We start from the raw sequence: 15653 nt of genomic DNA on the forward strand, positions 1-15653 counted from the left end.
ACACATTCACATGAAAGTAAGCTTCATTATCTTCCCCAACAACCCATTGGACAAGGAAATCTGAGCATACTATATAGACAATAGAGAGGCCATAGAGGAAGTTTGGCACACAAAAACACTCAAAAAACACTAATGGTTACATCAGATTTTTCTGAAAGCTAAGCTAAATTAATGCATTCAACATCTCATTCCAGGTATCAGGAACTCCAGGAAGGCACCAATGGCTACAATCAGAGTTGTAGTCTCTTGGGTGCTGCTTCTCCTGCTGGTCCAGAACCTTGCCATACACCGATGGATGACCATCCTTTCGAAGCTCTGACATTGTTGTGATATCTTGAAAGTATACTGGAAATCTCATCTGTTTCAGAACCCCTTCAAGTATTTTCACTTGTCCTGGAATATGAACTTGGTGGAGACTTGAATACCCCAGAGGCTCTCTTTGATTGTAGCATTTCCAACCACTTTCTCTGTTCGAAACAGAGAAACCCATTAACCACTTTAGTATACTTTTGCTACTTACATCAATTAATGGATTTTTTTGGATTTTATTACCTGTTATGGTGAGGTGATACGCTTCTGAAAATAACCTGGGTTTGTCTAGGGTCCAGGTTTAGATCTACCCATCTAGCCCAAGTGGTGAGTCCCTTCTCATAAGCGACCATTGGGTTCATCTCCGTGAACATTTTATTCCCCTCCATCAACAAATCCCACCTGCAAATGTCAAAAAGTTTGATCATTAAAGAATGGAAATTATGAAATAGCTAATCAGGAAACCAGGCACACCAAGTGTTTGTTCTATTACGTGCTTGAAGAATCACTGGCATGTGTCCACCAGTGAGCTGAATCGAACACAAGAAGATCAACACCTCTCCAGAATCTTGCGTTCTCTTCAATTGAATCCAAATGAAGAATTTTTTTGTTTAGAGGTCCTTCCCTCTTCAATTCCACCAGGAACGGAGCCCAGCAAAACTCAATCGATGTTTCAAAATCCTGCACAGATTGACAGATGATTGCAACTCAAACAAGAAGACACAGAAGGGAGGTGAAGAAGATGGAGGATCTTACCAAGAGGTGGAAGGCCATGGTTGGACCAGTGTAGGTCACTATCTTTCTCTCAGTTGGAATGACTGATTCAACAAGGCAAACAAGAGACTCCCATTGATTCCTGATTATGGAATCCCCCACAAGCATTATCCTCTTCCTCCTTATCTTCCCAAGAAACTCCAACGCATTAAACCTGAATTAGTAAAGAAGATCAAGAACAGTAACTGTAAAACCAGAGCAACTTTATGCATGTAAATACTTTACTAGCTAGTGTGAGCTAGAAAGCTTCAAAGTTTAAAAGCTTGGAACTTGGTGCGATGGGCTTCGAGCCTCTAGTATGAGTAGCAGTAATTTACCTAGGAATTGAACAGCCTTGAGGTTTCCACCTCCATTTCTCATAGTCTGAATCTGGTCTTCCATTTCTTTGACAATTAACTGCAGAACTAAGATAAGGGCAAGTTGAATCATAAAGAGGGTAAGATGGATCATAAACCCATTTGCCGACAGACATGTCACAACTCTTGGGAGAGCCCCACTGACTCTGAACCATGTTAATATCGTTATCTTTCTCTTCTTCAAGCCATGGATCCTCACCTCGGTTGAATTGGGTTGATTCACCATAGAAGAAGAAGAGGGTCACAGAAAGGAAGAAAATAAGGGGGAGACAAGAGCAGGGTGGAGTAGATTCACCCATTTTGAGGCTGAAGGGAGGTCAAGATGAAGTAGAGGAAAACAGAAAGGAAACTTAAGTGAGCTTAAATTATATCAAACGTCCCAAGACTACAAGGACCAGGGCCATGAGGAAAGGCGTGGGGGGACTTCGGCTTTTAAGATGTGAGCCCCAAAAGGGTGGTTAGATATAATTTCGGCATAAGTTACGGTGGCATATAGGCCATGGCAATGCGCTTTTGACTCCAATTCATGATTTCATGCAATTGAGATGTCTACTTTTCACTTTTATTTTTGTTGGCCACTTTTGAGGGAGAGAGATAATATTGGGCCTATGACCAGTGTGTGGTCAGTGTCGGACCTGTGGTAGTGGTAAAGTTTTATAAACCGGGCCGGGCTGGCCGGTTAAACAGGTTTAACTGGAGCCGGCCACCTTCAAGTTCATGTTTTTTTTTTAACCAGTGGTTAAACCAGAAACCAAAATTACACCCGGATTAAGGTTTTAAAAACCGGGATCACAGCAGTTCTGACCACAATTCGTGCCGATCTAAATCGGCGGATCCATGCTGGATTTCTAGGGGTTCAAGCTGATTCCATAGCGAATTGCACTTACTTGAACCTTAACCCTTGAACCGCACCCTTTAATTAGTGATTTGTTGTCTTGTCTAGAGAGAGAGAGAGAGACTTAGTGGTTAAGATTATTAATTACCTAACTCCAGTGATTGAATGTTCTTCTACCCCTCAGAAAAAAAAAAAGGTGATTGAATGTTCCATGGGCCACCCACATTCTTACCCTGTTTCCACACATTAAAAGGAATATCACATATGGGAGAATATCATAGACTAAAGAGGGGAACTGTTGCATTCGTTTTCTTACCTTTTACTTACACTCTTGCCAGTCGCAATAAACTTGTTGTGGGCCCTGCGTTTGGTAGAAATGGATCAGACTGTTCTCGTGAGAATCTTTAGGTGTGATACCGAGTCCATTTATTGTATGCATTGACCCAGCCCCAGTTGGTAAGGTCTTGGTCCAAATTTGGGGACCTGATCCGAGCAATTAAGTAGGCCATAGAATGATAAATGGACCGGTTGAATTGATTGTCTGAACTCCTTATTGGTTTGCTATTAGTTTTAATTTTTGAAATCGTTAAAAGACCAAAACCAACTGGATTAATCAAAATCTCTTATTTAGCACCAATAATTATTGATTTTGATTTTTGACTTCGATTTAGTGTAAACCAGACTCTTTATCAGCGAAAAATTAAATGAAACCGGTGCATGAAATATGAGAAAAATCAATCGAAATTGGATCAAATTGGACCATGTGAAAACATTAAACCAGTTACCAGGCCATTGTATTTATTTATTTATTTTTTCTGTGCAACGGCCATTATGATTAGTTGCTCAAGGTAGTGTGTTCTCTGGATGAGTACGTAGTTTGACTGAGAGTACGGTGGGGGAAATGGAGGGAATGTTCTGTCCTCTCTTATTGTACCAACTCCCAAGACTCTCCCATCAGCTGCGGAGGATATCCTTTGGGAATTGTGGGCTCCTCTAAAAATGATGACGCATCATGGGGATTGCTAGAGTCAACAGATAGGTCTCATTCTCTTTGACAAAATGACAACCTCTACGTACTTTGTATACACTAGACGAAGAGGATGGGGTTTCTCTATGGCACATTTGGTGACTGGGAGTCTTACGCTATACGTGAGTTACGGTGACTGAGTTGGGATGCATGTCTGGATGCTTCCGATCATCTAATATATATTGGACAGAATGCCATGCCATAGAGGAGTTGGTTGGATAAAGACTAAGAACGCTTAAAACGGATGAATTGTAGAAACAAATTGTACAACCTAAATATGTACTGCTGGGAGGCCGTCAAGAGCCATCCTAGTCTCTGTGCAATTCAAGGAAACTAAAACAAACTAATCCCCATAAGTAAATAAAGCATTGGATCCAGTTTTTCTTCACCCAAGTTGTTGCAATGATAGATGTAAAATTTTTGTTTATTTGGAAAGCGTGTTTTAGAGTGACTTTCGCTGGAGACATAAAAAAGAGACATAGATTGAGGGTAAGAGAAATTTCTGATCACTTAAAAAATTGAGAAAACAAAATCACACACAAATCAGCTTTGTTAGACTATGGAGACGCAATGATTGGGTGAAGAGAAGGCTAAGAATTAGCTCAACTTGTATTTGATCTAATGAGACATACTCTCACGTAGGGGAATTACAAGTTTGGTCCTCTTGGTCTGAACCCGCTTTAGCATGCCCTAAGCCTGAGTATGGCATGGCTGAGATCAATACGTTAGCCTTAGAGAGTTAAGAGCGGATCAAAACTCAAGACTGAAAATTTCTTACCTTAAGTTAGGGTGAGTCAAGGTTGAGGCCTTGGGCTGAGACCAACCCAACCCAACCTTGTTCTAAGCTATTGTGAATTTTTTTGTTTTCATATTCTATCACTAATGCAATAAGATCTTTTATAAGATTTAGAAATTCAAACTTTTTTCTTTTTTGCTTTGGGGGAGGGGGGGTGGGTGGTGGTGGTTTGGAATTAGAAATTCATACTCAGATCATAAGATGTAGTTTAAACCCTATGAAGTTGCCATCTAACTTGGACCTTCGATCTCTTACTTGGCCCAAAAAAGAGTTTTTAACCCAGAAGTTCTGGGTTAGGTTTCAGGGTTTTGTCTTGAAGAGAACAAATGTATGGCATGGTTTTGGATTTAAACGTTTAAGGTGGTTTTCCATTAAATTAAAAGATCAGAAGGGTTATAACTTATTAGAGTTTGAGTTTAAAACCTCATGGAAAACGTGTTCTTACAATTTCTTGATATGGTTTTGAGTAGTTGTTCTCAACTTTCCAAACTAAATTTTATTGAAAAAGATATAAATCCAACTATATATATATATTGATGCATATACATACTGCATGCATAGGGTATTGTTTATGTACTTTTTATTATTGTTATTATTTTGGTATACCTTTATCAGTAGCAATCTATTCGATAGTTATATAGCAACTCATATTAGATTCTAGGTCCAATGACTTCATTCTGATCTATAGGGTTGCAAACGGACGATTGATTAATATGGAATGGATGTGTATCAATCCATGTTCACATTCGTTTAGTTATTTCAGAATCAGATCCGAAATGAAATATTCCAATAAATATAAGAAAGATAAAAAATAAAAATAAAAAATGCTTTTGTTTGGGAGAGAAAACTCAACTTATGGTTCATATTATGCCTAATTTGATTCCTTTATGGGAGATTTTGGATGTCTTATTGATTAGATGGAGAAGCCTTACTTCTGTTTTGGCATATTTTTATTTGTGTTGAGAGTTTAGTTCCACTTGGACTACTAACTAGGTTACTGTCCCTTTATACATATATGGAGTCTCTCTATCTTCCAATTCGAACTCGTGGGATGAAGACTTTCATAATGTTAAGAGTGGTTTCCACATGAATAGATTCTTATAGGATTTTGGTATGTTCCTAAAATACCCTCCCAATACCTCCCACGTGCATCTCAAGCTCCACAATGAATTCACCATTGGAATAGAAAAACTCTGTCCCTACTTGTGTCTTAGGGGGGGGGTCCAATACTCCGTGCGACTTACTCATCTATTGCTTATGATTTTGATCCCTCCCAAAGGGTGCATGTGTATCCGTTGCATCATTGTAGATCATGCACATCATTATTTTATATTAAAATAAAACGTTTTAATCACAAGTAAGGGTGGCAATAATCAGTGATAGCCTGGCTCTACCATTTGAGGGATGTAGAGGGTCATTACATTTTACATATAACTATTTTTGTTATGCAAGAAAAGCAAAGAGAAGAAAAATAAAAAAATATCTTAAAAAACTTCAATATTTTGAAAATTAATAAATCATATGAGAAGAATTAAATATTTTTTATTTGTCTTTTTTTCCGATCGATTACAAAAGATAGAAAAAATTGAATATTTAATTTATTTCATTACTAAAAAAAAAAAATTATTTCCAAATGAATATGACCATAACTCATAGGTTCTTTTCTTTTAACCCATCAGTGGGTTGCTCAGATGGTCACAATGAATTGAGGATTATGTGAATAGGTGCATGATCTAAGGGTCGATCCTCTATTGGCACATCTATGATTTAAATAGGGATCGTGGCCTGGACACTTTGATTATCAAAAAAAAAAAAAAAAAATTTCCTATAATTTTTTATGGGAAAAGATTGGGTATGCCGCCGATATCAAGTATGCTAGCACGCATTATGTCTATCTCTCTTTTCTCTTTTTCTGAAATGACTCTCATATCTTTCCTGAATGATACTCCATTATGTGTTCCTATTGGTGCTATCCGTTAGCATACTTGATATCGACGGTATACGTATCCCTCTCCCATTTTTTATTTATATTCAAACAAATATATAGTACAGTAGTACACTCATGCTTACAGCTACATGGTTCCAGCCAATGGCCAAGCCCATTGAATTTATGTGGCCATTATCAATTTCAGGAATAGGAATAACTACCTTTCTTCAAAGTTTCAACTCTGTATGGGTCTGGGATCGGTGGACTTTCAGATCAAATGGTCTTTCTAGGGTTCTTGGAGCCGATTCCATCACCGATTCTTCTTTTTAAAACCCAAGACTCTTGCTCTCATCATACACCTACTGGCTACTAATACGAATCAATACAGTCCTCAATTTCCTTTTATACTTCAGTACTCTCATACACCTCCTGGCTATTAGTACGAATCAATATAGTCCTCAATTTCCTTTCATACTTTAATGGGGTTGAAATCGTTTGCAATTTCGATCTCGTACAATTTCGTGCAATATCACCTTCAGGCGGTGACACGTGTATTGATACCAATACAATGATCCAGATCTGGTACAACTAATAAAATATTAAATCAGTAAAGAGACATTTAAATCAGATCTGAACCATTGCATTGGTATCAATACACGTGTCACCCCTGAAGATGATATTTCACGGAATTGTATGAGATCGGAATTGCAGACAATTTTTTTCCACTTTAATCCTCTCACATCGGAATCCAGCTTCTTCCTTCAAATTTTCTATAATTGAGTTTCCAAACCAAAATTGCTTTTCTTAGCTTAATTAGCTTTCTCCTCAGTAAATTTGCGATCGAAGCTTCGTTTCGAAGTAAATCAGATAACTTTCTTTTTGTGTTGGGTTTTTGATCTGATTCGATTTTTTCTTAGTTCGAAATGGCGGATGAACCACAGAAATGGGTGTTAATGGTGACTGCCCAGTCTCCGACGAACATTGCAGTCATCAAGTACTGGGGAAAGAGGGATGAAACCCTAATTCTCCCTATAAACGACAGCATCAGTGTTACACTTGATCCCGAACACCTCTGCACGACGACTACTGTGGCTGTTAGCCCCAGCTTCGACAGAGATCAGATGTGGCTTAATGGGAAGGTACATTTCATGGATGCCTTATCCGTTCTTGCTTGTCTATCGATCTGGGAATTGTTGGCGGAGAGGTGATCTCATTTTTTGGTATTTTCGTTCTTTGCGGTTAGTGCAGGAGATTTCCCTTTCTGGAGGTAGGTATCAGAACTGTCTTAGGGAAATCCGGGATCGTGCGAGCTCTGTTGAGGATGATGAGAAGGGGATCCGCATTCAGAAACAAGATTGGACGAAATTGCATGTACACATTGCTTCCTACAACAACTTCCCCACTGCTGCAGGCTTGGCTTCTTCTGCTGCCGGTTTTGCTTGCCTTGGTAGGTTTATGCATGCTTTGTGCTACTATTGATCTAATGGTATTCTTCTTTTCAATTTAATTTTTTGCTATTGGTGTAAATTTAGTACTGATATACGTAACTTTGATGACAATGATGAAACCTTTTAGGTAGATGTAGATGGAATTTTTACACCATCCGGTTTGTTTCTTTCTAGTCTGGATGTGTCAAGGACTTGGTTTGGTTGAAGAGTTAATCCATGGTGGTAGGTGATGTTCAGTCTGGATATTTTCTAGAGATGGTAGTCCAATAAATCTTGGTTCGCATAATCTGCAATTTCAGAGCTTTCATGCAAGTGACTTGAAATCCCCTCCTTTGAAAGTCACTTTATCTTGTCAACATGCAGCACAGTCTCCATAATTCTATTTATTTGTTTCCTGGTTAAAGCCGAAACAGTTAGAAATGGTTTGGCCTTCTTGGTATCCTCTACATAGTGATTGACTTGGGTACTAGGCCGGCAGTTTAGACAAGGCCATTAACGGAACCGACTAGGCATTGACCAATAACTACTTGGCTCATTACACTTATTTTGACTAGAGGTAGTATCCTGCTGTGGTGTTTCATCTTGTATTCATGTTGGTCTTTTTTTACTACTTTTTTTATACGATTTTAAGTTGGTAATGATTTAATATTATTTTCTTAATCATTATTCTTTTGCTTCCATGCTGTGTTTGTGGACAGAGAATAAAAAAAAGGACTTAGGAGTTATGAAATTATTTTGGGTCATTGAATGAATATATTTCAATTATCTGATGATAAAAGGGGGTAGATGAAGTGGAGAGGCGCCCCACAGTTGGATAGGATCATATCAGTAGAATTGGGCCAATTCAGGCTGATTCCAATCCGTTCAGGATTAGAATTGACAGGGCCCAATTTGGATTCTGATTCCGTATTTTTTATCCTTGGAGGGGGAGGGCCATGGGGGGCAGGTTTAGTGGGCCAACTGTTTTTTATGTTTTAAGATTTTTCCCCTTACCAAGTAGCCACCTCTTGATCATTATCATGATTGTGGAACACATTCTGTGTGCTGCTTGACCTTCTCCTAACTTCGCGCTTAGATTGATTCTTCTGTTGATTACAATGTTATGAAAATTGGAATGGGGAATCAAATTGGTCAGTGTTGATCCCGATCCAAATTGGACGGAACCAGATCAGAATCGGCCGGGTCGGTCATGGCCGATTCCATCCAAATCGACCGATTCGACTGTTTCTGATTTTTGAAACGTTGGTTGATTAATTTTGTCTTGCTATCCTGCAGCTTGACTTTAGTGATTATTTTGGAATATGAAATCGAAACTACTCTTCATCAGTGTAACTAGCTAATGCATTGTTGTTTGCAGTATTTGCTCTTGCAAAACTAATGAATGTGAAGGAAGATCAGGGAAAACTTTCTGCAATCGCAAGGTCAGTTTCTATGAGTTGACTTTTCTGCTCTCTTTTATCATCTTTTTTTTTTCCCTCCTTTCATTTCATTTATTTTTGTCATTGTTTACGTGCCTGTCACTTGTCCTTTTCTAGTTAAATTGTTTGTTATTCCGTCTTATATTTGTTGCATGGCTGCTTATATCTTCTATTTTTTTCCCCCTGTATAATAAAATTGATTCCATAGCTTCTTCTGTGCATGTGCATGTATGCATTACATGAATTGATACAACACTTTCTTTTGCCCTAATTTTCTGTTGTGTCAAGCAGCTCTTGTTATCCCCCATTTTATCTGGCTAAGCAAGTGAAAATTACTTGTATTTCTCAAACTTTCTTCGTACATGTACAGGCAGGGATCAGGTAGTGCTTGTCGTAGCCTTTATGGTGGATTTGTCAAGTGGGTCATGGGAAATGTAAGGTTGATTTCTTGGTTAATTTTTTGGTGCCTTCTAGAAGAAAGCATGTCTAGTATACTTTGGCATCTTTTCTTTAATGGAATCCAATGCTAATTTGTATATTTTCATTTGTCAAGGATGCGAATGGAAATGACAGCCTTGCTATTCAACTTGCAAGTGAAACTCATTGGGATGATCTTGTTATTATTATTGCAGTGGTATGTTGTATTTTTTCATGTACCCATCTTATCAGTTAAAATAGACAAATAGTTTACGAATGTTATTTTTGAACAGTATGGTAATTTCTCACTAGGTACGCTATTTGTGGTGTGTTTAGGAAATTTCTTCACTCCGTTCTGTAAATGAAAGTTTCATTCAAATTTATGGATGACATAATTGTGATATGCAACTTGTGACTAGTATGTGTGGCACTTGTGATTCTGATAAGTGGTTTCCACTGATTTGCTGATTATCAGGTTTTAAGCTTGTATATTTTTTTACCATGCTTTGTAATGTTAATATGTTTTTACTGTTTTCTAATCTTCTGCCACATCTTAATCTTTGGATTATATTGCCACTCAACTGTGACAAGGTTTGCATCAGCTGTCATGGGATTTGTCAATATGACAATTGGAATAGAATAACTATGATAGATAGGAGAGGTTTATTTCTCACAGGGCTGTATAAACCATTATTTTTGTTAATTTCAGGTAAGTTCAAGGCAAAAGGAGACGAGTAGCACTACAGGAATGCGTGAGAGCGTTGAAACAAGTGCTCTCTTAAATCACAGGTCAAAGGTATTTATTCATACACTGTATTTGATCAGTCATTTGAGACTTTAATAGTCCAAGGTTTCTTGGCTGTTTGTAGTAGTGGATTCTTTAAGAATCATTCTAGGTGATTGAACTCAACTTAATAAGTGTTACCTGAACTACTTGGTGTCCTGTTTTAGGAGTCCTGTTCCACCATTCACTCTACTGAGATGACTCATGTTCATTCATAAGCAGTAAGCAGTTCTGTTTTGTTTTTTTTGTTTTTGTTTTGTTTTGTTTTTGTTTTTGTTTTTGTTTTTGTTATTTTTTGTTATTTTTTTTTGTTATTTTTTGTTTTTGTTATTTTTTTTTCTGACCACCTGAACTCAATTACTTTTTGGGTTCTCCCATATCTTCTTAACACCTCCAGCTTTCCTTTCTTCCGAGCACATAGCTAACCCAACCACCACCCTTCCCTAATCTTATAACATCTTGGTGCTAGCTTAGTATGCCCATGCACTTTTTTTCTGATCCTATCTTCGCTTGCCACTCATCTAACCTCATTTTATTATATAGAGTTTCTTTTATGCTCAACAATCTAATTTTTTTTTTCATCTTATAAAATTCTCTTTACTTCTGATGCCAAAATTGTTCTAGGTGATTATACCTTGAAATTTGCACTGCCACTTCCTTCTAAAGAAGTTCTCTTTTTAATCTTTTTTAACTTTTGAGGTTGGAGGGAATTTGTTCTAACTTTTGGTATTTATATATTATGGCTTGATAGGAAGTAGTACCAAAACGGATATTGCAGATGGAAGAAGCCATTAGAACACATGACTTCCCATCTTTTGCAAGGTTAACTTGTGCTGATAGTAACCAGTTCCATGCGGTTTGCTTGGATACTTGTCCTCCCATATTCTACATGAATGATACTTCACACAGGCAAGTCCTGTTCTTTGGTCTTTCTGGTCTTTATTTTAACACTACTATTCCATTTGCTTGTTTATAGACACTTTTATCTCTAGGTTTTATTTAGATTTCCTTAGAAGTTAAGTATTGATAGAGACTTTTCTTCAGGATAATCAACTACATGGAGAAATGGAATCGGTTTGAAGGAACACCTCAGGTATGATTTCTAGAGTACTAGTCAGAAGTAATCAATTTTTTTTATTTATTGAAAGCTCCTTCTGAGTAGATAATGTAATTAAGAATTTCCCCTTGCTACATTGGATTTGATTTGCTCTTTGAGCAGACAATAATTATATTCCTTGCCTTAAATAATCATTCAATTGTTTAGAATTTAATGATTTAAATATCTAATATCACATTTAAGTGTTTGCATATCTGTCTGCTTATTAAGGGATTATGTCAATGCAATTATCTTCATTTTTAGTTTGACTCCCTGTTTTAAAAGTTCATGCAAGATCCAACCCAAAAGCTCAAACTATTGGTTTCCAAACAGTTCAGTCCAGTTGTTGGCCTTGCTTTTCTACCAAGCTGCCATTCTATTTCATCATCCTCATTGCTTGAATCAGAGTCCTACGTATTACATCTATTGACATGTTTATATTTTTTTACCACCCAAAAAAAATCACTTATATTGCTGGATTGGAATCGAGGAATGCTTACCTGAAAATTGCTTCACAAACTTAAAATATCAATACAATTACTTAGCTTCAGCTTCTTTTCACAAGAAGATTGTTGCAAGTATGCTTAATTATTGGCAGACCCTTCTAAGAAGAGTCCATTCCAAAATGCTTGTTAGGAAAGGATATTGGTTTGGACTTTCTTTGGTGACAATTGGACATTCTAAACTTAGGTGCACCAGTGATACAAACCCAAGTGGCCATGCCAAAATGCTTGTTAGGCAAGGATATTGGTTAGGACTTTCTTTGGTGGCAATTGGACATTCTAAACTTAGGTGCACCAGTGATACAAACCTAAGTATAGAGTGATCGGAATGGGATATATCACAGTTCCGATCTGATTAATGTAATCCAGTATTGGCATTCTTTCTGATTCTTGAATATGATATTTCAATTCAGTCTGAACCTATCCCTGAAAAGCCAGGAAAGTTGCAATTTTTTTTTTTTGGGTACAAAGGTAAGTTGCAAATTGCCAACGGGGAATCTGACTAATGTAAGTAAAACATAAAATATAAGGGGGGGCGGGGTCTATATGTACTGAGATGCCATCTAGTGATTTTGCTTGACGGGTTAATTTGGATGGTTATTTTGGTAAATTGGAAGCGGGATTGATTTAGGGATATTTGACAGGTTGCCTACACTTTTGATGCGGGGCCCAATGCAGTTTTAATTGCTCGTAACAGAAAAGTTGCTTCTCTTCTGCTTCAAAGGCTACTGTTCTACTTTCCTCCACTTCCAGATACTAATATGGATAGGTATGGCATGCTTAGATTTTTATTCCTAAAAAAAAAAGTGGTGGCTTTTGCAAAATACCTCTTACTGTCATATTTCACTCCTAAAGCTGATTGGTTTGTTAACAAATTTTCAGTTATGTTCTTGGAGATGTATCAATACTAAAAGATGCGGGTGTAGAAGCAATGAAAGATGTAGAAGCTTTGCCATCGCCTCCAGAACTTATGGATAATGTCCATTCCCAGAGAAACGCAGGAGACATAAGTTATTTCATCTGCACCAGACCAGGAAGAGGTCCTATTGTGCTTGCTGATGAAAGCCAAGCCCTTCTCCACCCCAAAACTGGGTTGCCAAAGTAGGATCAGGGATTTCCTTTTCTTTTTCATCATTATTTTTGAAATGTCTATTTTCATAAATTTTTAGCTATTCTGTTTCTGGATTTGACAAATGACTCCATTAGTTTAAAGATAATATAGTCGGGCGCTCATTACATCTGGGTTTTGGGGGGGGGGCCCAAAAAAAAATAAAGGTGTTTTTTTATGTTTTAGCTATTTAGGAACTTTTTATGAATTGTTTGCCTTGAACTTCTATTGTACCCTTTAAATTTGATTTTTATATATCCTTCCCCGCCCACGCTTTTCTAGTAGTTTGCTCGGTTTGGGTTGCGGGAGCCCAAATAGCTTGCAATTGTTTAATTCTGCATTTAATCTGTTGATTATTGGTCAGCCGGCAACTTAAATTCTCATTGAATTAACTGAGTCCCACGTATCAATTGGAATTCAACTCCACAACTTTAGTTGGAGAACTTAATTCCAGTCAGACATGGGGATTCATCTGTGAGAATTTTACTAAATATTTGATAATAGATTCTATCTCAGAGATTGAATTGGTTCATGATCAGATAATTACCCAACATATTCTGTGCAGTTCGCTTTCTATGTCTGAATTATAAAATTAATTCCTATGTGGGATGCATTTTAGGTAGCTCCAAGCAGGGTGACCTTCATTGGAGGCTCGAACTACATAAAACTTGGACTCAGGCCCCTACTAATTGGCTAGTTACTGGATATTCAACAGCAGCGCGCAGAATGATATCATGTAAATGAGTTTCAGTATAGGTGAGATCACGAAGTGATAAAGTGCACGAAGGAGGAGATAAGATAAGAATGAGAGACAATAGGGTAGGGGAGAAAACAGGGAAGAATGTAGGACATAAATAAAAAAGAGAAAAGCAAAAGGTAAAATATGGAATAATTTGGCCTTATAGATAAAACTATGACGTCTTGGCTTAATTGAGGAGTCGCCCTCCCCTCAAGATAGTATCAAGAGAGAGAATTAAAAAATTTTCATTGTTTTATATTCTTTTAAGATTATCCATATTTAAAAGGATAACAACAGTTATAAAAGGAAAAAATTTGATTGCTACTTGGGTTATAGTTACTTAGTTGTAACCGAAGAAATGGAATCATTCACTTCCTTTCTTGGGCTCATAAATATCTTCCTAGGTTTTTGTAACTTCAAAATTAACTTTCAAAATTCTATTTCTCAGCTGCTGGCAGGGGTTGTAGGAGTCAATTTTGTCCGTTATAAAACCCCTATTAACTTACTAGCCACAATTTGTCCGAATAAACAACTAACCCATATCCCTATTAACCTACAGCAACTCCCTATCACAACACAATCAGTTATAAATGGACTTGGATCTTTTCCAACGACTGAAGCTCCAATGAGCATCCAACGATTCGGATCCAAGGGTTGGGATGGTTTGGTCACGCATCCCAACACTAGGGATGTGCGCCCAAACAATCCCAACCCTTGGACAGATCGATGGAAGCTCGTTAGCGTTGGAGACGATCTTTTCCCGTTGTAAATCCTCTCCTCCTTGTTTTACCAGAAAAAAAAAGCGCTCCTCCCCTCATTCTTGTACACGTAAAACAAAGGGGGCAACCTGAACCGCATGACATGCCCATCCCAGAAGAACCACCACCCCCATCACTGCTATCCTCATTGACATCCTTGTGTCTGAAACTAGTAAGTTATCAAATATCAGCAAACCATGCTAAATGCTAAATTGGTGAGATGCTGTGTTTGAGCGGGGAGGAAAAAAAGGGGTAAAAGAGGAAGAAATCTAAGAACTTCAATTTAACGGACAAAGAGAAGGCTCTCATCAGTCTTTTTTTTTCTTTTATTAATGATGGGTGTTCAGGTCTTCAGTTTGACTAGCCCCGTGGGCTCAGACTGATCCTAAAACAGCATAAATCGACTTATACCGAGGTTGAATGAGAACCATTCAACTTTCATTGTAAGCAAAAGAGCACTAAACACCCCGTGTGAATGACCTCAAAAAGGTAAGAGGAGTCGAACTTAAAACCACACACTTTTGAGGCGAAGGTCCCCTATCAACTTGGCTACCCCCTTGGGGTTAAAAGGGAACTAGCTGAGTGAGATGCTGTTTGAGCGGGGAGGAAAAAAGAAGGGGTTAAAGAGAAGCAAATCTAAGAACTTCAATCTAAAGGGGAAAGAGAAGGCTCTCATCAGTCAAATACCCTGCCAAACCTCATGTCCCTGCCCTCCCAGGTACACAGCTATCCTGGTTCTAAGGATATGTTTGTAGTTTTATTGGATTCCTAGTAGGGTTCCAGAACTCAAGGGGCAAAGTGAAAGGGTGAGACAGATGGGAAATTGTGCTGATGGGCATTGGGTGGCCCGGGCTGATGTGATCTATTTAAAAAGATGAGCAAAGGAACACTGCCCGCTGGTGCCCTCTACACCCAAATACAGCTGGGAGTGAAAATACCCAACATGTGTGAGAGCAGCAGCTGGACATAAGAGTCATTGACTACATAAAATTTGGCCTTTTTTTGTTTGATATACTAATCCCTCCCTTGGCATTTTTATATCAACCCCAAGGCTCAACTTTCAGCTACATACCCTGTGGGCAACACTAGTCAACGAAACCATTTGAGTCCTTAATACATAAAATAGTGAAGCCCAAAGATCAACTGTTCCTCCACAACCATTTCCATTAAGCCTCTCTTGATAGTTTTGCAGCTAAATGGTTGATGGCTGGAGCTCATATTATCAGTGAATGAGCCCAGGTGCAGATTACAGAGACTCAGTTCAGTCTGCTGCTTAATGCTTTGCTGTTGCCACATCTCTTCTCAGAACAGAAATTATCCTTGAAATAGTCCATGCGTGTTGCGAAATTATAAAGGCA

General features: G+C 38.0%; 2 protein-coding genes across 2 annotated transcripts; one reads left to right on the plus strand and one right to left on the minus strand.

The window, feature by feature from the left end:
• Window positions 1-5: 5 nt before the first annotated feature.
• Window positions 6-1861, minus strand: LOC122087432 (protein trichome birefringence-like 36). The gene is made up of 5 exons (XM_042656568.1): window positions 1401-1861; window positions 1066-1237; window positions 803-990; window positions 553-711; window positions 6-467 (listed from the first exon to the last, which is right to left on the minus strand). The coding sequence occupies exons 1-5, from the start codon at window positions 1736-1738 to the stop codon at window positions 164-166; spliced, it is 1161 nt and encodes a 386-aa protein (XP_042512502.1). The 5' UTR covers window positions 1739-1861; the 3' UTR covers window positions 6-163.
• A 4898-nt stretch (window positions 1862-6759) lies between these two features.
• On the plus strand, window positions 6760-12926 carry LOC122085533 (diphosphomevalonate decarboxylase MVD2, peroxisomal-like). The gene is made up of 10 exons (XM_042654009.1): window positions 6760-7163; window positions 7273-7471; window positions 8830-8893; window positions 9261-9324; window positions 9444-9524; window positions 10017-10103; window positions 10843-11000; window positions 11136-11184; window positions 12335-12459; window positions 12573-12926. Exons 1-10 carry the CDS (start codon window positions 6948-6950, stop codon window positions 12793-12795), a joined length of 1266 nt encoding a protein of 421 aa, XP_042509943.1. The 5' UTR covers window positions 6760-6947; the 3' UTR covers window positions 12796-12926.
• The last annotated feature ends 2727 nt before the right edge of the window (window positions 12927-15653 follow it).

The sequence above is a fragment of the Macadamia integrifolia genome, chromosome 8 (genome assembly GCF_013358625.1).
Source record: "Macadamia integrifolia cultivar HAES 741 chromosome 8, SCU_Mint_v3, whole genome shotgun sequence".
Classification (NCBI taxonomy): domain Eukaryota; kingdom Viridiplantae; phylum Streptophyta; class Magnoliopsida; order Proteales; family Proteaceae; genus Macadamia; species Macadamia integrifolia.